Here is a 25778-nt window from a genome sequence, read left to right as displayed (position 1 = left end):
TGAGATCTAGAAACGGATGGTTGTTATTGTATCTGGCAACCAGATCTTTTCTTTATGTTCATCAACAGCTCCTATTGGAAGCTGGTAACTAGTTGTATGGTTTTTTCAAGCATTAATAGAATTTACTTCTTGCCAAAAAAAAACTTAGGAGCAATGGTTTCAAGAACCAAGCTGTGTAAATATGTAAAGCACAAGTTTCAAACTAAAGGGGTTTTTTAGACTCTGATTACAGAGGTAAGGGCATGCACGATTAAGTCACCATCATAAATTGCAAACACAGAGGACAGATTATAGAAACTCGTTCTTTAATCTCATTAATGCATCAAAGACAATGCAGAGAAATAGTGCATTCTAACTACGCCTTGAAACTATATTTTATGTAGTAGGTTTGCAGAGACATGAATAATGATTCTCATGATGCTATCGTGAACTATAATCACGCTTCCAATTTCATTTTTTTCTCTTCTTTTACTCGATGAATTTCTCAAAGAGACATCTTTAAAAAATAAGAGACTTGTAACAAAACTTTTCCACAGACCCTTTGGTAAGTGATTTATTCAAAGTACCTTTAAATACCATACTTGAGAGCGTGATCTAGTATGCAAAGATGAAAACGTCAAATAACAATCACCTAGGTAAGTAAAGATTCAAGGATAATCTGCATATGAATGATTGTAGTACACCAGATATTGCTAATAGTCAGATCCAGTGCAGCACAATTGCTTATGGAAAAAATGAAGGATCAAACTCGTCAAGGAATCAGACTAAGCCTAAAGATAAGCCATCCCTACTACAATGCTCCGCTCTTTTCACAGATGTTTAACTTTCTAACAAGTGCTTCTCTCTCCTTTTACAAAATAACAATTGTCTGAACAAATGATAGCAAATGCTAGAAGGCAAACAATCACATGAATGCAATGCCACATCTCAACTCTACTTGATATTCAGTCAACCATGACAGAAATTGACCGTCACACCCAGTAAAATGGCCGTCTATTGTTACTGTGGCTTAAGACACCATTTGGCTTATGTCCAAAAACCTCCATAAAATTTTACATCTGCTGACTGTTCTCTCGTATCTCAGTTGGTGCTTGCTGGAAGACTCACAACTTGGGTCTCATAACTAGATTTTCATTCAGCAGCAGCAACTATCTTTAGCTGGGAAAACTGCAAAAGACTCCGTTAAATAGAATCTGTGAGGTGGGAATCAACCCACCACATTTGAAGTAGAATTTTGAATTCAAATCTCATCATTAATTGAATTGTGCGTAATAGGCTCCCCTCCATGCACTACAAAGATAGGAGAAACTCTCTCACCACCACCTTCCTGAGCAACAAAACCTACAAGAAATGGCTCACTGGATATAAAATTGATACCATCTTTACTCTTCCTTGTTTACCACAAATAATGAAATGATGTTCTTTTTAACTAGCAGTTCGTCTGCTTTGAGAGGGTTGACATGCTGCACAGAAACAATAACAGAAATCATATCCTTACATCAGCAAATTTCCTAAAAGCTTCTAGTAGATGGCACTGATAGACAAACATAAATCAAGGACAACAAACATAAATCAAGGACAAGTGTCCAAAAGCTTACCCCTGAAAGAAGCCGTTCCAATCGTTCCACTTCTTTCCTTGCATACTCGTCACCCTTTTCCAAAGCTCTCTTAGCAGCTTTCACATAAATTTGTCCATAGCTGAAATTTCAACATTGAAATCGTTAAATGAAAAGATACATAGCTTTCATAAAACTAGATATGTAGAACTGGGAAATTTTCATAGATTTGTCCATAGTTGAAACTTTCAAGATTTAAATCATTAAATGAAAAGATATGTAACGAGGCTAAGCTGAAAGTTCCTAGCATTATTGACCACATATCAAAAGGAGGAGAGGCCCTTCTCTCATTCCCACTCCCTGAGATCCCACTGCAAGTATTTTATAGGGATACCTCCATAAAGCCAAATCCTCCATGAACCCAAGCAAAAGCGATTTGGGTTTGGGGTCTAGATACCATCCTAAAGCCACGAAGCACAGCTCCACATGACCTACGACCTGACAGGCTGAAATAGAAAATGCATAAGTATAATTTCTATAGATCTGGACAACATGCCCCCAGAACGGACATCCAAGACCATTTGTCTGATCCTCAAAATCTTATGACCTGAAGTGGAATCCCTGATCTCATAAACACCCCTAACCAAGTAGACCGAGAAGGAGGCCTATCAACGTGAAAGAACCCAATCCAAGAGTATGGATGCATCAATCTATTAGATTCTTGCTGCGCTCCCTCTGAGGCAATTTATTGCTTGGAGTCTCCGATCGAGATCTTCCAAGAACCCACCAAGGAGGCAAGACCTCTCTCCCATCTAGACCACTACATATAATGAGAAGTACCAAGTTTGTACTTATCTTTGGTCCCACTTGTGGGCAAATCTATTTATGTTTTGGTTGCAAGATCTTGCTGCCTATTTCCAGTTCTGAGCGTGAAATTTTATAAATGCTTGTGAAGATCCACTATAACAAGGGATCTCCTCTTTCTTCTCGATCAAAGAATTACCTTATAGGACAAACTTGACATACTAGATGTTGAAGCATTGTGTGTTGCATCATATGCTGCAATCAATCTTACAACATCATGCTTTGGAATCAGACAACTAAAGATTCACATATTTTGCGTGTGGACCTGTTTGTGGTCTTGATCGGGATATGACCTCTTTCCTTCTCTCGCAACCAAAGCATTGTTCTTGCTCAATACTTGACCTTAGCTCGAATGGCACGTCCTCGGGGACCTGCTTGTGGCTCAACTGAGGATACAACTTTGTTCTCTAGTAGGGGAGCGCAGTATTCTTTCCCAGTACCCAATTGACACCAAATGGTCAATTGTGCATCCATCGGGTCATAGATAACCCTAAATGGAGAACAATAAGGCATCACAGTTATCAATGGCTATCTCCCATCATTAAAGATACGGTTGCACTGAAACAAACCCTAGCTGGTGCCACAACAAACAATGACATGATGCTACTCAAAACCTTCAGATTCCAGCCAAAATTGACCACGGATTCTCATACATGCTTTGATACTAATGTGGCATGCATTAATTGTACAAACTATGGTGCTCTATCTACTACTAGGAACAGAAGACTTCCATACGAAACCGCTTAGCTGAAAGAATAGCATAACCCTGAAAAAGACATGATCGGGTGCAGCCACCCCTCAATAGAAGACTACTTAATCTCTGAAGCATGAATCAAGTGGACAATCATATACAACTTATTGGTCTGTGAGAAGTGAAACAGATCTAGACAGAAATGGAGAGAGAGAGAGAGAGAGAGAGAGAGAGAGAGAGAGAAACACACATGAATTGAACTGAGAAGGGGGGAGAGAGAGAGAGAGAGAGATGCAAGGGATCTCAAGACACAACCCCCGTACGGTGGGGAAACCCTCTGCTGTATAGATAGGCACAACTGCTCCACACTAAGATGAGAAACAGGTGAGGGAGGGGGCCTATATATAGGCAGCCCCAACGCCCCCCCCGCCCCCCCCTCCCAGGTCATCTGTGACCAACCCCTGCAGTAGGTGGGCCGACCCTAGGTGGGTCCACCCTCACACCTGCCCATAGGGGCTGCAGCTGCCACACACAGCCCGTTAAAGGGCTGCTGCCCTATGTGGGCAGACCTCCTCAGCCCTATAAATAGGGGCTGCCACGCAGCCCTACAAGGACCTCTAGCTCTAGCAACTCGCCTGCACCAGTGCCATGCCCTATCCTGCCCAACCAGCAGGCCTAGGTGGCCGACCTCTGCCTCTACCCATAAAGGGGCTGATAGAGGGTGGCTACAGCATGAAGGCGTGGCCACGCAAGCCCCCCCACACAGGCCACTGGCCAGCACACAGTGCCATCTGGGCTGTCCACAGTGGGGCCACTACTAGGTCTGCCCTCAGCTCTTCCCTATCTACCCTCACGGGGGGCGGCATACCCACAACAAAGGCCCTTACTCAGCCCTACCCAAACCTCTCACGGGCCGGGTATACCCACAAGCAAGACCCTCACTCCCTACCTGACCTACTCATGTGACATCAAGAGTGTTGCAGAAGCCCCCTCTTGGCACGAACCGTCTCAGCACGATCACCGGAAACCTAGTACTGCTGCTCCCAAGCAACAAGGTGCTAGGTATACTTCCCCAGTCCAGTACTGGTGCAATGCTCCAACTCGTACAATAATCCAACTGGTACAACTAGTACAATAATCCAACTAATACTGCCTGCAATGCAACCTACAGGGTCTGCTTCCCTGCATGGGCACCTGTATTGTGAAGCCCCCTCTCAGGTCCACACTGGTACATTTCCCCCAGATCGATGAACCTCTGTGCTCCAGAAACAATGGGCATCCAACTGCTCACAAGGATCAATCTGCTGTTCTGGATTCCCGCACTGGCAATGATCTGTATAACAAAGGGGAGGTTAGTTAGTGCTTTTAAGTTGGCTTTGTATTTTGTACTCAGAACTCTAGGCTGCTGGAATATGCCACATGGCAATCTGTGGGCACCATCCCATAAATAAAGATGTAAAACAGCCTACCCTAATCCTATAAAAAGCATGGCTCTCTCATTTGTACTCAGCTTCTAATGATTACACTGAACCTCTGCCAAATTGGATTCTAACAAACAGGAGCTCTTGCTCTAGCTGAATCTAATAAGGAATTGACCTCTTTCCTGTCCCTGTGCCCCCCGACTTACTCACTCCCCTTCATTTCTAGAGATACTTTTCTGTCCTTTCCTCTGTACTTCCCAGTGCCCACACACTCAAGCAATGCATTTCCTATTCCTACATGGTGTAATCCTAGCCTATTTCCTGTTCAAATATATTCTTGATTGTTCTAGACTTGCTAGGGCAGCCTAGAGCTCTCCATTTAAGCTAGACATCTCTGGTTAGGAGCAGTCTTGTTTCAATCTGACCCATCCAAATCTCCAGCAGCTCATCAGGCAATAGCCGCAGCAGAACACAAGGAGACCCAGCCTGGCTCTGCCAGGTCATGACATCCACAAAAAAAAAAACCTGCCACCTAAGTCAAATCAACTCCTCGTGGTTCGAGGTCCTGCCTGAAAGCCTGCCTAGATCAAAGACTCCTTCACCACTGCACCTGTCCGACATGTCCCGCTAGTACTTTGCAAGTTTAGCGCCAAGGTATTCTTCTTGATCTCTGCATACTCTTTCTCTAGAATCTTTGGCATCTCTCCTCTTGCATCCTTTGTTGGAGTGCCATCCATGTCTATTGAACACACCCACTTTTTGGCCCACAACTTGTCAATCATTTGACCAAGACCAAGGACTTTTTGCTTATCCACATTAGCAACTTTGCCAGCCAACTCTTGATCTGAATTCAATAAAAACATTACTATATAAAGCAGTTTCGCTTCTGACCATTCAGGTGACTACTTCATCCAAGTGACTATGCTTGCTCTTCTTCCCAAAGAAGCAATCACCACCATCAAGTAACTGTTGGCACACATCCTTTGTTATTTCATTTAGAACGTACTGTAATTGTCTCCACCAAACAATAGACAGTTGCTTTATTGTTGTTCTTTTTTGACCTACCGCATGCTCTGGTTCTCGTAGGATATCTTTACTGCTACATATGCTTTACAAAAATCCAACATAATCTGAAAGATTGACTCCTCATAGCCACATACAAGCAAGCAATCCTCCATCTGGAACCACAAAGCCTGTTGGCAACGCATCCAGCCTCATGCTACTAGAAAGCTGGAACAATCGATGTGGCGGCCGCAGAACCCCCGTCCTGCTCACTAGTCCCTTCACTGATTCTCTGAGCACTGCTGCCAATAGTCACCTTTCTGGCCACACCAGTTACATGTACGTGAGGCCTTGAGTGCTTCCCGTTCCTCAACTGTCGACATCTTCCTTTCTTTGTGCTCAACTACCAAAGCCTCAAGATGAGTGTCATAGGTACGATCTACAGCTCCCTCCTCCTGGTCAAGCACCATCGGGACCAATTCCTCCCACGTCAATGTATTCATCCTTCCACTGGTAATCAAGGATGAATAGAATGCAACATACTGTAAAGACGGTTGGGACAGCAATGTTATGGCCATGTCCTCGGAAGATATATGCTTCCCCGCTCTTGCTGAAGTTCTTGTAACTTGTTGATGTGCTCCCGCATCGATGAAGACTTCTTGGAATCCAACAATCTCATCTGCACTTCCAAAGAGACTCTCTTCATGGGAGAGGTTCGATTGTTCCTTTTGGCCACTAACATAAATTAATCACCTGAGGAGTATATAACGACCTTACCCTCGCATTGACACGGTCCCACAGCTGAGCCCGGGTCTCGGCCTCCTTTTGATGCAGGATCCCAAGGTTGGACGCAAGGGGATCAAACCTATCAACTCCCACCAATATAAAGTCTGTCAAATCGTACGACTGTAACACAGACTCCATCATACCCACCAGACACTGTAATTGAGACCATCCAATTGACGGTCAATTCGGAAGGTGGGAAAAACTGGAATTTTAGCCTTGCTCTCTGCCATCTCAGCCAGGGTAGACATATTGGAGGGAGGAGAGAATCAACTGATGGATCGGAAAGAAGGTAGAGAAGGGGAGTGACGAAAAAAGGAGAGGAAAGGGCTGAAGAAGATGATGAAGAGGCTTGGCGCATATGTATCTGCACACATTTGCTGTCCTGACCCTCAAGAACTCCTCCTTTTGAATCTGAAAACATTCCTCTGCACACTCATCCTCACAAACACCTCCAAACAACAACCCTAAGCCTCCTCTCAGATTGTTGGCTCAACACTCCCTCCACTCCTTGGGTCTCCAGCCAACCATGGCTCTGATACCATGTGAGAAGTGCAGCGGATCTGGATTGAAATATGGAGAGAGAGAGAGAGAGAGAGAGCAAACCAGATGAACTGAACTGAGAAGGAGAGCGAGAGACCAAGAGAAATGCAAGGGATCTCAGGACCAAAACCCCTGTACGGTGGGGAAAACCTCTGATGTATAGATAGGCACAACTACTCCACACTGAGATGAGAAACAAGTGGAGGAGGGGGCCTATATATAGGCAGCCACCCCCCCCCCCCCCCCCAATCAGCTGTCATATGGGCCGACACTTGCTGTAGGTGGGCCAACCCTTGTAGTAGGTGGGCCAACCTTCACACCTACCCATAGGGGGGCTGCCACAAACATCCCTATCAAGGGCTCCCCTCCTACCCTATGTGGGACGACTTCCTCAGCCCTATAAGCATAGTTTTTCCCATACGTTACCATACGCATACGTCATACGAGTATGGAAGTATGATTGGAGTATGGTTCAGCCTCTAGGGGTGAAACATACGCAACCCTAATTTTACCCAAAAACATTTGTGCACATTACATTGACATAGAGCTACAAAACTTTCAACTTAAAACTTCAAACTTGTATTAATATTAAAGTCATGAATCATGATTCATGAAAGTTCAAAGAGTCCAGCCTCTAGAGACCAGAGTCATCTGGAATCTGGATTTTGATACATAGTGTCAATGATAGATCAATACTACACCAAACATCATGATCAAAGGTAGTAGGTAGTATAGGTACTACACCAAAACATCAAATAAGAAAAGGCTACCACAGCCCGGAAATAAAGCTGAAAATTGAAATGCATCACAATTCACAACTGATGAGGCTCAAGCCTCAAGTTGCATCCTCATCCTCATTCTCTTGCTCATCCTCAACCTCATCATCATCTGCATCAGTGTCATCCTCTTCCTCCTCCTCCTCCTCCTCCTCCTTGAGACCATCCTTTCGGCCAATAGTGTACAGAGTACGGATTAGCAACGTACGGATTAGAAGAGTGCTAAAAAATGTGTTTTCCAAGGTTTTGGCCTAGCACAAGATCGATCCCCTTCCACCCACACAAAAAACCCCACAAAACAAAACAAAAAACAAAAACCATACAAAAGGCCGTACATATGGACGTACGGATGGAGTACGGGAAAAATATCCGTACACGTACGGACCTAACTATGCCTATAAGTAGGGGCTGTCACACAGACCTACAAGGACCTCTAGCCCTAGCTCTAGGGCCGACTGGCATGCACCAGCCATATGCCCTATAAGAAGGGGCTGCTACACAACCTCTAGGGGCTAGCCACCATGCCCTATCCTGGCAGACCCACAGCTCGGCCCACCTCTACCCATAAAGGGGCTGATAGAGGGTGGCTACAACATCAAGGCGTGGCCACACAAGCCCCCCCACACAACGCCTCCATCTGGGCTGCCCACGGTGGGGCCACCACTGGATCTGACCTCAGCCCTACCCTATCTACCCTCACAGGGGTGGCCATACCCACGACAAAGGCCCTAACTCAGCCTTCCCTAACCTCTCACGGGCCAAGCACACCCACAAGCAAGGCCATAACTCTCTACCTAACCTACTCATGTGACATCAGGAGATGTTGACCTTCAACAAAGTCCCCATTGTGGCGGTCTCATGTGCTTGATGTAAAGAAGGTCAAAAGTTGGTCAAGTTAGTGGGGGTTAGAATTATTAGTACTTGGGGGTGTTTGCAAGATAGAGAGGATAAAAGGGGATAAGGAGGTACTATGTAGGTACCAACGCCTCATGTGCAATGTGACTTTTAATGTGACCTCTCTCTCTCTCTCTCTCTCTCTCTCTCTCTCTCTCTCTCTCTCACACACACACACACACACACATCCCTACCCCATTTCATTCATTCCCATGTGCTTGATGTAACGAAGGTCAAAAGTTGGTCAAGTTAGTGGGGGTTAGGATTATTGGTACTGGGGGTGTTTGCAAGATAGAGAGGTTAAAAGGGGCTAGTATACAAGTACCATCCCCTAATGTGCAATGTAACTTTTAATGTGACCTCTCTCTCTCTCTCTCTCTCTCTCTCTCTCTCTCTCTTCAGAGATCGAGGAGACCGCATCCCCGGCCACAACGCAAGACAGCTCGACAAACGTAGGTACAAGATATCTTCACAGCTCACCATAGAGCCATCCATGTGCCAGGCTTCGGTTTCGAAGTCCCAGCTTCAAGACCGACTTGATTCAATTTGTACTGATTGATTATTATTTTGCTAGCATAGATTAGTACTCAGCAAGGGCCCTAGTGCGCCCTTTGCTCCAGCCCATTGAGGCTTGTATGAGTCTTCTTTCTTTTGTGCACTATGTCCCATTGTCCCATGAGGCCTCCCGCCAATGTACATACATCTCTCTCTCTCTCTCTCTCTCTCTCTCTCTCTCTCTCTCTCTCTCTCTCGTCATGCATGCGTCTGTGCACATGCACGTGCATGTGTGTGGGTAGGTACGCGCCCATGTGTATGTACCCCGACCTCATTTCATTCCCTTTACCCCTTGCTAGTTATGACCCCTTCTCTGAATATGCCCATCCCCTTTCTACATTCATATCAGAGCCCTTTCCTTGGGCTGTGTACACAACAGTTACTGCACCATCAATGAACCTTTCTTTCGTACTTAACAGTGGCGACAGTCTTTCCCCCCTGCAAAGTTTAGTCCAAGGCAAAGACCAGTGGCAGCAGAGGCATTGCGCTCCACAGCAGCATGTCCATGTCCACATTCCCAATCATGGCCTGAATTGTTGCTGTAGGCTTCATCATTCCTCCCGAATTCGCCGAGGTATTAGCCTCATGTTCCAGTCTGTCATTGAAGAGGATAAAGCCTAGCCAACTCGCCTCAACCTTTAGGCAGACCAGCAGGACTACAAGGTTGACAACGTAAAGGCATCATCCGACCAGAAAAACCAGTCGTGGAATACAGTGGGAAGATCAGGTTTGCCGCCAACACGAGCATAGATAAGGCCAAAGGCGTCATCTATACAGGTGCAAAGAAAAAGATCAACCTCATCACTTGAAGAAAACCTCTCATGCATGATGCAATGGTTCTTCATGCTCCAATCAGTCATTGAAGAGGCGGAATCCACAAAGCCTCATCACTTGAAGAAACCTATCATCGAGCGATTCTTACAAGTGTAGTCAGAAGCAGTACAAAGGAAAACGCGAGAGCACAAATGACAAAAGTTACCTGCTCCCTGCTCCTACCACTGCACTCCATGTGTGTTGCGTAGCTTCTTTTGGGTTACGTTAGCTCTCAAATAAAATTAACTCAACTCGAGTTAGGTTAGCTTAGTTATGTTTTGATTAACTAGGGTTGACTCCCGTTGGGTTAAGTAGAGGAGTCTTACGTGTCCTACTCGTTATAGGTCAGGTGTCCTAGGTGGCTTAGGTTCCCCCCCCCCCCCCCCCCAAAAAAAAGGAAATGTATAAGGCCTCTCATAACCCCTTTTCAAGGCCTTTTCTGACCCCCAATTGAGCCCACTTGGGAGCCTCATCATAGACCATTATCTTGAGCCTCTCCAACATTTTGGAGCAGCGGGTCTGTCATATTGGGACCGTCCCACGGGGAGCTACCTTAGTGCATTGCAGGCCGATAGAATGTCATTAACTGCAGAACAAAGGCCTATGCAGCCCATGCATGAGAGCCAATGTAGAGCTTTAATGCAGACCTGTATGCAGTTAGTCTAGCATGGACAAGAGACAGGTGCAAAAAGCATTGTTGACAGAGATGCAAGCAAATGAGATGACATTCTATGCTGAAAGTGGATATACAAATGCCATATAGCAGCCAATTATTATTGAAGCTATGATGCCTAGAGCAGTTATGACAACCACTAAGCAGGCCTATGAAAATAGATATCGAATGCATTGCTGCCAATGCTTGTAATGCAGTCCAGCAGTGTTATGCCACTCCCTAGCATGCAGTCAAACCATGCTTCAAAGCCATTGATGATGCCTTTGGATACAACACAAAAATCTGGTTATTATTGGGCAATTACAACTGGGGATATGTGTTCAAATGAAAACAGCAGCTTAAATAAAGAAAATGAATATGGACCGCAATGGAATCCCTGCACATCAGCAGCTTTCCAAAGACCTCATGGGCGTCATAGTTAGAGGAAAATTACGGCGACACAAACCAGGCTTGAAGGCTATGCATGCGATGACTAGAGATCCCTGGAATGTTGAGGTAGCACAAGATTTTCTAGAACTGTTTAAGCCCAAGTATAGCATCTATAATGAAGATGATTTTCAGTTTATTGCATTTTGGCAGGACAACATAGCCAGAGATGCACTAGATATATGGAAAAGCAATGAATGCTTCCAATGTAGGCAAAAGACCACAGCAAGACATGACGAGTTGTGCAAATTGGACTCCATGGAGACATGCGATCATTACGTGATTGTGGAGCTTCATGATGATAAGCATGCTAGGTGGGATCCATGCTTGCATGACCCATGAGGTATCTAGGGCAAAGCAATATCCTAGTTTTCCTTTTGACCCACGTGACATGCATGTTGGAGTAAGTTTATTTTAAAGCAGGGAGTTTTGGAGTTTGGCCATCACGTGGAGGCAAAATTATATTCAACGGGGATGGTTATAAAGTTGGTCAAGTTAGTGGGGGTTAGGATTATACTACTTAGGGCTGTTTGCAAGATAGAGAGATCACGAGGTACTATATAAGTACCATTCCCCTCATGGGCAATGTAACTTTTGATTTGACCTCTAATCTTCTCTCCTACTCTTCTCACCCTCTAATCTTCTTCTCTCCTACTCTTCACACAAATCTCTCTCTCTCTCTCTCTCTCTCTCTCTCTCTCTCTACCCTCCTCCCCCCCCCCCCAATTTCTTCAGCTCCGTTCCCTCGCCCCTTCCTCTCTGACATAGCTGGTAGAAAACAAAGTGAAATGATACATGCTAACTAAGAAGCCACAAAAGATATAGCAAGCACCTTGCTGCAGCACCCTTAAGATTTTCAGATTCTTTCTCCAGCTTTCCAAGAGCCTCTTTTTTCTTTGCTGACTCAGCAGCCAAAAACTCTTCCACGACAGTAGTCAGACTTGGCACCTTCCCTGCCTGTACACAAGGGACCAAAACACAATCAGCTTTACGCTTAAGATTATCTAGCAACATGAATGATGCGCGATAAGAAAGAGCTATCGTTGTGGAATGGATGTGTGGCAATCTCTAGGGCATCCACCAATAGAGCGGGAAAAGGATGTCATTTTTTTTGGTGTGGGGTGGGATTTGGGGGGGGGGGGGGGGGGGGGGGGGGGATTACTCTGTGTGTGTGTGTGTGTGTGTGTGCGTGTGTGTGTGGATCCAGGCAAAAGATGAGCCCTAACCTAAACGAGTGGCTTTGTGTAGTACAGGTTCGACTTGCCTAGTTCAAATAAGAGTAGCTATCATGCTATCCTACGAGGGTGGTTTTATTAGGCAATAGATGAGCCCCAACCTGGAAGAGTGATTTCATGAAGTACATGTTCGTACAGGCGAAAGCAAATGCATCATGAGGTTTCTACTATCCTAGATTTGCAGAAATCACTCCTGTTCTTTGCCTTCTGTTAATATGATAATTGTTCATTTGTCATGCATCACAAATTGAAACAAATACATTACCTCTGACGTAAGCTGACCCTTGGTGTCACGACTGGTCCCTGTCTTCTCATTGATAAAAGCCACAAAATCATCAAGGCCTCTATCAGCCTCATACTCTTCACCAGCTTTGTTGCTTTTCGGAAAGAATTTCAGGGTGGGAAAACCACTCACATCATACCTGAGATAAAACCCAATGTAAATGAGGCTTATCTTTGAAGAGGCTTACAATCATCCTCCATTAACAGCTATACTCAAATCTTCATTAAATTAATGTCAACCTTATATAGGAAAGGCACACACCTTTCCCGTTTCAAAAAACATGGAACGAAAAGAAAAGTAATATACATCTGGAAGCATCCAGAACCATGCCCAGAATAATCCTCTGAAAACAAAACGGTTTTGACTTCGTAAGAAAGATTGTAATGGTGCTGCCTGTGCGGCAGCCTCTCTTTCCCTCCGTTCCCCTCTCTCCTCTCTCCACAGTTGTCACTTACCCATGCTCTCCTTTTGGGGCTTACAAATGGGGAGTTGACCCTTCTGGTCTGGCAGTTGGGTGGTGATGGATGTCATGTGGACATTAGGCCTTGCTCTGCATATGGTTTTCAGTCTTGTAGGTGAGGCTGAAGAGTCCATGGGGGACTTCCATGGGGCTACCCTGGGGGACAGAAGTAATTGCAGGCAGCAAAGTAGGCCTCTCATAAAAGCACTTCAAGGCACTAGAGAGAGCAGTAGAAGTGCAGCAGCAAGATGGAGAACCCAGCCTGTGTTCCAACCCTCAGATGTGCACCAGAAGGTGGAAAAAAAGGGTACCAGCAGGGTGCAGCAAAGACACAGCATATTCAGCCATCCTTAGCCATTGTGAAGAGCTCAGAAGGTGAGCAGATCACATAGGGAAGAAAGGGTGCTTTGGGGCTCCTCCCTAAGCCCCTGAAGATCATATTGGAGAGGCATACAGCAAAAGGAGTGAGCGGAAGTTTGGGCAGCTTCACATGACCTCAGATCTAGCAATAGTGAAGTAGAGTCCCACTGTCTACGTAGTGTAGATTGTGCGTGTGCTTTTGTCTCCATGTTTTGGTTCTTTCAGTGGACATCTATATTCAACTATGGGTTGCCATATCTTGCTATCTCCTTCGGACCTGAGTGTGCGTATGTGTGCATATCCTGACTCCTGAGTAGGATCTATAATTCTTAAGTGTGATCTCAGGGACAACTTATTTTCCCACAACATGTTCTAACATGGTATTAGAAGCCACGATTTGGCCTAGGCATACATGCTGAGAGTCTCTGACATGGTATCAGAGCCAGTTCATGATTCAAAAGTGTAAAAGCCGAGAAAGGTGAATGAGCTTCAGATCCACGCTAGGGTGTACTATCCCTCAGTTCACTTCTCAATTTCTTCAGGTTTCTAATGCTTCACTAATGCCATTAGCCAACTTTCGGGACAACAAGAAGCTTCATGGAGGCAATTACCCACCCAATCTAGAAGATGAAGAAAAGGAGCCATATGGTGGTAAGGCACATTTGGTGGTGGCCAATGGGGACAAAGGGGAAAACTAAGGATCAAGTAGATACCACGAGTACGGTGAAACCAACAAACTCAACACACGTGGGAAAAGGACTTATTTCTTATTGCTACAATGACGGATCGAGTGATTCAGCACATCCCATCGGCAGATACTTCAAAGGAGGCCGCGGCCTCCCTAAAAGGCTTGTATAAGACACACAACAATGCCTGGATTCTTACGCTCTAGATTCAACTGTTCACAATCAAGATGTATTGATTAAGGTCAAGGTTATCAAGGATCAGCTAGTAACTACAGGTTGTAGGTGCTATGCTTCCTAGGACTGGTTTGGTGACTACACTAACTACTGCAAATCATCCAAGCCACTCCATAGTTCAAAGAAACCTTTCAATACTTAGAAACGAGAAACGTTTCAAAAAAACAGGGGGCAATCCAGTTCATATATTTGGGTCTTAAAAAATGCAAATTTTATGCCCTGCATACATATAGTATGCTGAAACTATGCAAACTAAGCTAAAAAAGCCCTCATACAATGCCCAATATTTGGAAGTACCCTAGTCTGTAAGTTGTTACTATGTTGAGAATGATGCATTGTATGAGGAGCTTCAGGAGGGTTGGACAAAGTACATCACCACATTGGTGGATGGTACTGTAAATCTTATGAGGAAGCTTGAGGATCAGAGTCTCATGCTCATGTTTGGAAAACCAATACCTTTCCTTCGTGACACGCAGTTGCAGCCAGTTTCCTGGTGGGAGAAGTATGGCATGTCTACCCCAGAATTGTCTCTTCTACGTTTTGGTAAGATGTTTCGTTGTTTCTATTGTACTCTTTCTGTGTCTCGTTCATTGAATATTTGCAATTCTTTGCAGATTGCAGAGACACATTGCCATGAAAGTTTTGTCCCAGGATTTTAGTTCCGGCCCGTGTAATAGAACTTGGGCTCTCTTTCACACCAAGAAAAGAAACAGGCTCTCTACTGTCTTTTATCATTGCAATTTGCAGTTGCTAGAGCAGAAGGGGAATCCCATCCAGCCACAAGAAGTCAATCCAGATAGAATTGACATCAACAAAACTAAGGACATTCCAGGCATTCCTCAAGACGAGAGAGAGATTTAATCCATGCTCTATGAGGAGATTACAGCTCCATCTCATGCGACACGATCTTCTCAGAGGGCTAGTAGCAGTGCTGCACCACTCGCATCAAATGCTAGTACAAGTGCTGCACCACCTACAACAGATGATGACACATTTGAGAAGTCATCCCTTGCTAGTGAGAGTGAGGATGAGAAGAATGACAAGGATGTTGGAGGATAATTCATGAGTCGTGATTCATAACCATGACGGAGCACATATCTTTGTCTTCAGTCTTGACTCTTGATTCTATTCAGCTTTTCAGATTCATCGTAAGTATTTAGTATCTCCTACTTTAGTACTCCCATTTTGCCTATTAGGCTTTAGCATCATTTCAGCTTTGAGCCTCTTGTCATGACTCATGTGATATGAATCATGATTCATAATTCCATATATCTTTTTCAATCCTGAAATATGACCACTGATGCTTGAATCTACAATGATGTGTTGTCAATTTCCTGATTTAGAAATTAGTAATATGTTTCAAGCATCCAATTGTGACATATCAAACATCTATGCACTATGGTTCATGAGGCTTTTTAAAGTATTGGACTTCTGGTGGTAATAATCTAAGATGTTTTAATTTTTTTGGGAAAAAATATCTACTTAAATACCCTATTATGCACAAACGTTTTTACAGCTGTTTCAGGTTTGCCCGGGAACGTTTCCGAATCTCCAAAACACGTTCCAAAACTCATCACCTACTATGAGCAAAGGCTAACATTGTGGTGTAGAAAAGCTGTTCTTGGTGGTTGTCCCAAGCATCCCCGAGATGGGATTTGTAGACAGTCCTCGCTGAGCACTAGAAAACACATAAACTCAAATACTAATGTAGTACATCATATCAAGTCAGGCCAAAAAAGCCAAATAGTGTGTAACATGAGTGGGGCATGTCAGGCGCTCGGGGCTAATGCTCCAAGAACAATCTGGCTCCATGTATCCACGCTCCGTGATAGCTCTCTGGTGTGACACAAAGAGCTTACGTATCTGCATCTGTCGAGCTGTTTGGAGCTGTGGTGGGGGGCGTGGTCTCATCGATCTCTGGATCTCATGGGCTATGTCAAGTGTAATGCCACGCCTCTGAGAAGAGCTGAGATAGGTCTAACCTCAATCGTGTGTGCTTTGGTCTCCTGTCGCATGTGTGATCCCCATGACCCTCATCCGCTAGTGGTGTCTTGTCAACTCCCTCTACTGACCCATCTCTCTCTCATGTCAGCTAGCTCCTCCTCCTCTACTCTCAAGTGCCCTAGAGCTGACTCAAATGCATAGAAGTCGGTGACCTGCCTCTGCGCTCAGTCCACCTCAATGTCCTGTGATGTGGTGGTCGCATCTTGCTGCTCTCTGATCCGTCACAATAGTATCTCTATGTCTCTGGATCTCCATTAGGTAGAGCCCAATACATACCTGATCCTGGAAGTGGATCAATCGTTAGAGTGGACCAAACCTGTGTCCCTTTTGAAAAAGGCAATGGTAGCGCTCTCGGATCTCGTAGTAGGCGAGACATATACAAAGAAAGTGCTCCTCAATCTCGACCTGAACCATCGTGCATAGCATACAAGTCCGCTGCTCTCTCGATATGCCTACAGCTCTCCCTGCCTCAATCCTCAACTGATGGAAGGAGACTCGCATCTGTCCAATGGCAATCCTCAGTGCATGTGAGACTCCTTTGTCCTCAAGATACTGGGGTCTGATGATGAGGCCATCCTCCGATACTCTCAAGAAATGGTCATAGTAGAGCTGGGTCTTGGTGGGGAAATCCAAGTCTCCCCCCCCCCCCCCCAAGTCCGAAGTGTGTGCTCACGAGGTAGATCCCAGACTCTATGGAGAAACGTCGCTGTCTGAAAGGTGGCATCGATCTGAAGAGGGGTCATAGCAAACTCTGCATGTACTATCTGATGGGGGACTGAGGGCTTACTACGAATCATCTTGGATCCCATGATTATCTGTAGCCGCTCAAATCTCTTCCACTCTGCTGCTGAAATATCACACCCCCAGAACGGTGCTGCATACATGGCAGTTGGTCTCACTAGGGTGTCGAAAAGCTAGCACTTCGTCAGTGGGTCCTGGAAGTGCGCCTGGAAACACTGTCGTTCTAAACGGGCCAGAGCACCATATCCTCATGTGAGGCGTGCTCGGGCTGCATGGATCATCGTGAAAGCTGGCCCAGTGAAAACTGCACCCAAGTATGTGTAGGACTGCACAATCTCTACTGGTTGACCTTGATAAGTGAAGCTATGTCGATGGAGCACTGGGTATGAGGTGTTGAAGATCATAACCTTGGTCTTCCCAAGGTTAACTGTCAAATCTCTCTCTGTGCAAAACTCCTCGTGGGACTCCAGATGTCTCTATAAACCCTCTGCTGAGGACAACAAGAGGACTGACTATATGTACACATCTTCATGAGCTTCAATCAAAAGTAGTTTCTTAATAACATGTTTGGCAACGGCCTGATATAGCTGATTGGTCAATGGCACATGTCTTCGTTGGCCAAAAGATTCAGCTTTTGTTCTTAATATTGCATTGCCCTTACCGCTTCAATCTAACTGCAATAAATGCACACCCTTGCTTGACATCATTCCAATGCTTCAATGTCTTCTATAGATCTTTACTCAAATAAAGTTCCAGCGCTCTTCAAGCCTCCCAACTTGTGCTTTTTCATTCCCATGGTTTTTGAGACTTACTTGCTATCGGTATCTCAATCATCAATCACTCGTAAATGCCTTATATTGTTTAACACACCTGAACATCAGCTATTGGCTTTCACGACATCCTTGGGGTCTCAATTGAATAGCTTCTCTACACAATCATGTAATAAGCAGCTTACTCTACTAAATTAATATTCCATGGAAACAAGGAATCACAATGCCCACATGTAATTATATCTCACAAAAATTTCCACAACATTTTCGTTCCTCTCAAAAAACAACAAAACCACAAAATGCTTTGGACTGCATACTGTGGACTAATTCTAGTCATGGTGGGCGTCCCCACTAAACACATGTGCACACATAACAAATATAAATATATATGTTTATATTTATTCTCTAGTTGACCAAAGCCAACGCCCTTGATCATAATTAAGGGGCTTTGACCAAGGGTTGAGGCACCTTAATTATAGTTAAGTCTCTGCAACCGAAGTTGGCACATCTTGGTTAACCATAGTTAACCCTCTTGGCGAATGCCAAGTCTCGTTGACCGCAGTCAACACTCTCTGACCGTAGTCAGCTCTGTAGTTCTCTCGTTAACCGCAGTTAACCCTCTTGGTAATTAACTAAGTCTCCCCGACCGAAGTTAGGTTTACTCGACCAGAGTCAAGTATCTTTAACCGTAGTCAATTCTCTGACCATTAAAAGAACTCTTTGACCATAATTAACACATGAAAACTCTTTAACTATGATTAGATAAATGGTCAAATGTACTTTGACTTAGAATATTTACATTGTGGTGACAGCCCGCCACTTGCGGCATGTCAATCGTCGTGAGATCCTCTGTGCCTCAGGTGGTGTCAAGTGGCCAAGGGCTTGCTCTCGTGTGAGGTGAGCTCTCATCTCTCTGCACTCATCATCATACCAAGGGTTCTGAGGCATCTTTCCTATTGAAAAGCGCCCAGGTAGAGGCAAGGAGCAAACGCAGGTAGGAAGCAAGAGGGTAGAGTAGATAAGAGACATCAAAACGTACCTACAATGGCAGTGAAGTGGACTTAACCCTTCTAGGCCAGCAACCCCTGGCCCAATTAGTCCTAAACCCTGCTAGCTTGGCCTAGTTCTTGGCCTTCATTACAAACCATTCCCACCCATAATAATTGTGTCCTCAAAATGCAAGTGGTGATTGATGCTTGCAAAAAGAGCCATGCATGCCACCTAGGTCATAAGGAAAAGTGGTATAATTTCTTTGTCCTGGATGTTATGGCACCTCCTGGGTCCTGTGGGTGGTGATCGACCCTGTGGAAGGGGGACAAGAGGGGAGAGAGAGAGAGAGAGAGAGAGAGAGAGAGAGAGAGGCAAGGAGCAGACGCAGGTAGGAAGCAAGAGAGTAGAGTAGATAAGAGAGGTCAACATCAAAACGTACCTACAATGGTACCTCAAATTGCAAGTGACGGTTGCTGCTTGCAATGCATGCCACCTGGGTCATAAGCAAAAGTGGTATAATTTCTTTGCCCAGGATGTTAAGGCACCTCTTGGGTCCTGTGGGTGGTGATCGACCCTGTCAGGCTTATTATCACCAAGCTCCACAATCACAAAGACCTCGATCGTGATTTTCATCTTGCACAACCCTCTGTGCTTTGCTGTCCACTTTTCCCCCCATTGCAAGCATTAATTTCTTTTCCATAAATCCATAATTTTTGGCTCTGCTGTCCTACCCAGATGCAAGAGACTGAAAACCATCTTCATTCTAGCTGCAGTATCTATGTGAACCTCTGCCCACTATGTTCTGCGCACATCTCCAACCCATTGGCCTTGCATTGTTCTGCGCACATCTCCAACCCATTGGCCTTGCATTGTTGGCTGACTGGGGGGCTGCCCTAAAACCTATCTAAGGATGTACTGTTGATGTCCTCTCTCAATCCCTCTACACATGCCATTATGACACCAATATGTCACACCCCCCATTGCACTCCTCATTTGGGGGCTGACACCTATTTATCCAACAAAAGAGAGAGCAGCAGAATTGCAGCAGCAAGGCAAACAATTCAGCCTCTGTTCCAGCACACAGATGTGCATCCAGGCACAAGAGAAGGTGCAAACGAACCAGCAGATCCAGTACCCCTTAGCCATTGTGAAGAGCGCAGAAGGTGAACAGTTCACATAGGGGCAGAAAAGGTGATATCGGAGAGTTTTTGGGGCTATTCCCTAAGCCAGTGAAGACCTCCTTGGAGAGGCACACAGCAGAAGTGAGCAGAAGTTTGGGAAAGTGTATATGGCCTCAGACCTAGCAGCACTAGAGAAGCATCACACTGTCCACTTAGAATAGATAGCGAATACACATTTTTATCCACATTTTGATCCTTTCAATGGACATCTATATTGAGTCATTGGTTGCCATATCTTGCTGTCTATTTCAGATCCGAGCATGATATTCATTTACATGTATGCATGCACATCTTGAGTAAGACCTAGAATCACAGGTGTGATCTCGTGGAGAATTTATTTTCCACAGCACATTCCAACATGGTATCAGAAGCGAGAATTTGAGCTAGGGGTACACACTTCAATTCTATAACAACAGCTATGAGTGCAGACAAACAAGGTAAGTTTGCGAAGGTTAGCAGTATTACACTAGTTAGTGGTTAGTGACCATACGAGCCTCATCACCACTCGTTTTTAGCACATGGTGGTGATGACATCTCCAATCTTATACGTAGATGAATCAAGGAACATTCCCAAACCCATCCTCTAAAAACACAATATAGCGCAGTTTCAATCTCATGACAGCCACTCATAAGGTTGAAAATCATAAACTCCATCACCCATAGCAGGGACTAGCTACTATGACATCCCCACTAACCCCAGCAGTGGGTGTAGACCATAGTATAAAAATATGGTCTCACACATACAAATCCACACACCCACACAAACTTGAGCATCCATTTATACAAAGTCTTCGTACTGAGTTTCTGTTGGCACTCCGGAGGTGAAGGGCAGACTCAGCCATAGCACTAAAGGAGAAGGCTAATCAAAAAGTAGTCCAAAATCTCTTCATTCAAGCTACAACTGTTTGTGAAGTCTAAAAGATTTCATTTTGGGGCATTCCTGCTCATACTCCAACTATTCTGTGTGCTCTCTCTTCCCTACTGTCTGTCTCGGCCAAGACCCTCTCTCTCTCCCTCTCTCTCTCTCTCTCTCTCTCTCTCTCTCTCTTCCCCTTCCCCGTTCTATCCCCCCTTAGTGCTGTCCTTCCACTTCTAAATATGCTGCTACCCCTCTCACACAAGAGGAAAGTAGCTTACTTTTCACCCAAAGTCTTGTGGCTACTCTTCCCTACTGTCTGTCTCGGCCAAGGCTCTCTCTCTCTCTCTCTCTCTCTCTCTCTCTCTCTGTCTCTCTCTCTCTCTTCCCCATTCTATCCCCCCTCAGTGCTGTCCTTCCACTTCTAAATATGCTGCTACCCCTCTCACACAGGAGGAAGTAGCTTACTTTTCACCCAAAGTCTTGTGGCTATCGGCGTCAACTTTAGCAATAACAACATCCTTTTCGCCTTTGAATGCTGTGGCAACTTGCTCATACACCTAATAAATATAGGAAATTCTTTGTCAGATACTTGGAGGCCTTCCAACCACTTATTCACGACTTCTTACTGCTCCACTATGTACTTACAGGAGCAAGGTTCTTGCAATGCCCACACCTGTATCAAGAAAAGGGCTCAGGCTTAGATGTAGCATTCAAGAGGCCCATCATCGAGAAAACAACAAATATTCAAAAAAACCAGAAATGTGCATACCAAGGTGCATAAAATTCAACAAGAACATCCTTGGACTCATCAAGGACAACTGAATCAAAGTTTTCGGTTGTCAGAACAACCACGTCCGAGGTTGGCACACTCAGCTTCACATGGGTGCCTGCAGAGGAGTTATAAACAGTGTACCAGATGGACCTTAGCATGCATTCTCCTGAGTTTGACAAAAAGGATTGAAGAAGAAACAGACTGCATGGAAGCTCAGGGAAGGAACAGCACAACTAACATATAGGCTTATAACCAGGTCACAATGGCACTGAATATAATTATTTAGCCTAAACACAACTCTAATCACAGGCTTGATATAATGTTAACAAGATAATAATCATTTAAACATTTGCGAGTAAAATAATGAAAATCGTGCAGGCTGTTGAAAGCTCACCTGCTTCATTGTTTATAAATTCCACAAGAGATTCCGCCGTACGCCCTCCAGAATAGCTGTAGTCAGAAATAGGGAGGCCACAACAGAACATCAGATACTCAAAAAATACTAATGGTACAAGAGTCAAGGCATGTTCATGTTGTCACCAAATTTGCTCATCACATATTGCTCTGAAACTTTCCAATCTCAACTCACATTTAAAATTGAGAGACACAAAAATCTACTCTCTAGGCCCCAAACAGTTTTCACAACTGAATATACTTACTCTTTTGCCTCCAAGGAGCCTTTTGAGAACCACTTTATGGTTGGATAGCCAGAAACTCCATACTTTGAGCAAAGGCTCTTATGTTCATCACAGTCAACCTGTTATAGATACAAGTCCAAAGTTTGAAAACACAAAGGTAAGAATGCAGATGAACAATAAGAGAAAAGGGATGAAAGTGGTTAAAGACAGAGAAGGCTAAGACAGAATGCAACAAAATCAAACCCATCATGCATAAGAAACTGTAAGGAGTGTAATATCCACTGCAACAATTACAATTCTAGAACAGACCTTTGCTATCAACACCGATTTTGATTTCTTGAAAGAAGAACCTAACTTCTCATACTCTGGAGCCAGCTTTTTACAATGCCCACACCTGCAAGGGCACATAACAAATCAGGAGTCACAATTGGAAACATCAAATCACCAAGTAAATCAGGATTTACAATGAGTTTTCCTCCGCCTGACACAAAAAACAGACCCTTCAAGCTCTTATCAGAAGCATAGACATGCAGTCCAAGAGAACTTTTCATGAAATGAACACTTACCAGCAGCAGGAGCGCATGACAGATACCAGTCAAAAGCCCACATTAAAATCATCATGTGTAGGACACCATAGTTCCCACGAGTTTCAGAACTAGGGAAACGGAAACAGGCGGGAAACGGTGTTTCGGAGTTTCAGCCACCACAAATTTTGGTTTTTTAAGGTTAATAAAGTATATAATACATATATAATTATTACTAATACATGTCATACATATATCATTAATACATGTCATACATATGTCATGCAAGGAGGAGAGGAGAGGGCAAGGAGGAGAGCCTGGAGAGGAGAGCAAGGAGAAGGGGCAGTGGGCTGAGGGGGCTGTAGGATGAGAGGAGAGCAAGGAGGAGAGGCTGGGGAGGGCTGTAGGTTGAGAGGGCTGAAAGGAGAGCGAGGAGGAGATGGTGGAGGCTGGAGCAGACTCCGGAGCTACGCAAAGAAACGGCACGGGGAAGGGGTCGCAGGGTTTGGGGCAAAAATTGCGCTGCCCAAAACGCCGTTTCGGGTTTCAGAAACGGCACCAAAACAGCAAACCATTTGGGTGCCCAGAAACCCTGGCCCAAACGCCCTTTCGGGTTTCAAAAACGGCACCAAAACAGCAAACCATTTGGGTGCCCAGAAACGGCGTTTCTGAGCACACCGCCAGCAATCACAAGACTCCCCTCAACTTTTGACCAAAAACTTTCCATGTGTAAACGGCACCAAAACAGCAAACCGTTTGGGTGCCCAGAAACGGCGTTTCTGAGCACACGGCCAGCAATCACAAGACTCCCCTCAACTTTTGACCAAAAACTTTCCATGTGTAGTTTGGACTACACAATTATCACCATCCTATATTACAGCTTCAGCTCTCAAAAGGGAGATCACATGCATTGAGATATATACTGTACATTTAATACGTTCCTTTCATACGAACTCTTGGAAGTTGAAGCGCATGATGAAGGCTGGCATTACAAAGCAACGCTAATCAAATGCAGCCCTTTCATTCCAGAATGGTGTAGAGAGTCACTATGAGCTGGCTGGGGAATCGCATTGCGGAAATAGAAATAACCAGGATAAACAACCTGCAAATAGACAAGCTGATGTCCACCAGTCACCTTCCAAAGTTTAACTCCTGGTTTTTTGCTAAACTTGCTGTGTCTCAACTGTCTTCTCTATGCTTACGTTGAATAAAACAATTAGTCATTGCCCAGGGTCATAGTATCTAGACGACATTAGTCACATATATGGGTGCAAAAGAGCAGTCAAGATCAACCCATCCTACTTGTAGGTCAAAGAGAGCCAATGACAAAATTGATTGTGCCTTTTTAACAAACATTCTGCAAGGAAAATTTTCTCTAACACTTCATTCTTAGATTTCCCCAACAGTTGTGTTTTCTCTATCTGACAAGTTCTTTAAGTGGTGTCAAAGTCACCTCCCGGAGCAATCATGCACAAGCACTTGCACCTTTTAATAACCACAGGCAGCTGATGGGGAGAACACTGCAGACACCAAGAACTTTGTCCAGTCTGCATGCACATCAAGCACTTTCCCAAACGGTTAAGGGCCATATGCCATACTGCTGGCAAAGGTCTACCCTTTCAGCCTTGTCCAGGTTGCACGCACATCATAGTGGTGTACGGACAGCAGCTGCACTCACTCCAGGAAGTAAGAAGAGATATACAAGGCATTTCCAACCCCCGATGCAAATCACACTGCTGTATCATCAGCAAAGTAGATTCCAGGCTTCAACCAATTCCAGTGTCTTTCTTCATCTACCAAGGTACTATCGTGATGTTAAATCTATCTCATCGCTAGTAGCTGAGGAAGGCTTTCGTTGCAGGTATGGCCTCAGCCAGTCGTATGCCTCACATGGAAGGGAAGCTAAATTGCACAAATTATACTATGTGAGTTCCTAATCAAGATGCGCAAAGGCTTACCAGATAGGAACATGCCCAAACACATTCTAGAAAAATCTCTCTCTCTCTCTCTCACACACACACACACGAACACATGCACACATCGCCAGCGCGCAGGACCCAAATTGATCTTAAAAGTACGCGAGCAATGTTACATCCGTGCGAATAGATCAATACATGTACTCCTACTCACGCGTCTGCATCATTTATGTCAAGGATTCCTCTTGTTTACGACGTCAATTTTAGAGCGATCAGGTATTTCTTGATAAATAGTTTCACGTTGATCGCAATGGCTCCCAAGCATCAGCTTCCTCCTCCTCTACTGTCTAGAAAATTCAGTCAACGGTGTAGAAGGAAAACACTTGACTTCAAGGTTAAAGATCGAGAGAGAGATCCAACACGGCCAATTGCAATTGCACAGTCAATCATTAAACGGGAGGAGTTCTGATCCAGCGCTGTAAGAAGACCATTCTTGGTATCGGATCCTTGATGAAGTGATCCACAAATACAAAGATCGACAATATGTTTAAAGTATAAAATCCAAAATTAGGGGCAATGCTGAGATGCGAAGCAAGGGACAATCGCACAGGCAGCCTACCAAGGCGCGTAGAACTCCACGAGAGCGTCCTTGTCCTTTCCGACTTCAAGTTCGAAGGTGTCAGGAGTGAGGGCGACGACATCGTCAGCGAGAGCGAAGGCGAGGCAAGAAGCAAGGAAGCCGAGGAGGAGGAGAAGAAGGGAAGGAGGAAAGGAAGCCATGGACTGAAGAAAACAGGATCGATGGAAAACCCTAAAATATCTTTGACAAATTTTCTCTGAGAGAGAGAGTTGGCAATGAGCTCCGAGAACTAACTTTGAAGAAGAAGACGACGAAGAAGAAGAGCTCAAATAGAGTAGACCTTCCTCACAACATCGTCTCTCCTCCGCCGTCGATCCTGCCACGTTTCTCCCCATCCAACCGCCCTTTGCTCACCACGTCATTTGCTCAAACCCTTGCCGTCCGATTCCCCCACGTGTTCGCTCATCGGACGGGCCTCCTTCGTCCGTCCTGCCACGTCCTCGCGCCTTGCCATCTACTCTTCACTGGAGGGTTATTTGGCAATCCAC

General features: G+C 44.8%; 1 protein-coding gene across 1 annotated transcript; it reads right to left on the bottom strand.

Annotated features, from left to right (window-relative positions):
* Positions 1–818: 818 nt before the first annotated feature.
* Positions 819–25537, bottom strand: UNE5 (thioredoxin family protein). The gene is made up of 11 exons (XM_087369778.1): positions 25270–25537; positions 22520–22604; positions 22232–22329; positions 21967–22022; positions 21570–21687; positions 21446–21473; positions 21266–21357; positions 12498–12654; positions 11830–11954; positions 1599–1698; positions 819–1463 (listed from the first exon to the last, which is right to left on the bottom strand). Exons 1-11 carry the CDS (start codon positions 25428–25430, stop codon positions 1383–1385), a joined length of 1101 nt encoding a protein of 366 aa, XP_087225904.1. The 5' UTR covers positions 25431–25537; the 3' UTR covers positions 819–1382.
* Positions 25538–25778: the final 241 nt, after the last annotated feature.

Source organism: Dipteris shenzhenensis, chromosome 31 (genome assembly GCF_047967505.1).
Source record: "Dipteris shenzhenensis isolate YYH24624 ecotype China chromosome 31, Dip_SZ_1.0, whole genome shotgun sequence".
In the NCBI taxonomy this organism is placed as follows: domain Eukaryota; kingdom Viridiplantae; phylum Streptophyta; class Polypodiopsida; order Gleicheniales; family Dipteridaceae; genus Dipteris; species Dipteris shenzhenensis.
The sequence above is the reverse complement of the archived record's forward strand: the minus strand, read 5'-3'. Positions and strand labels throughout refer to the sequence as shown.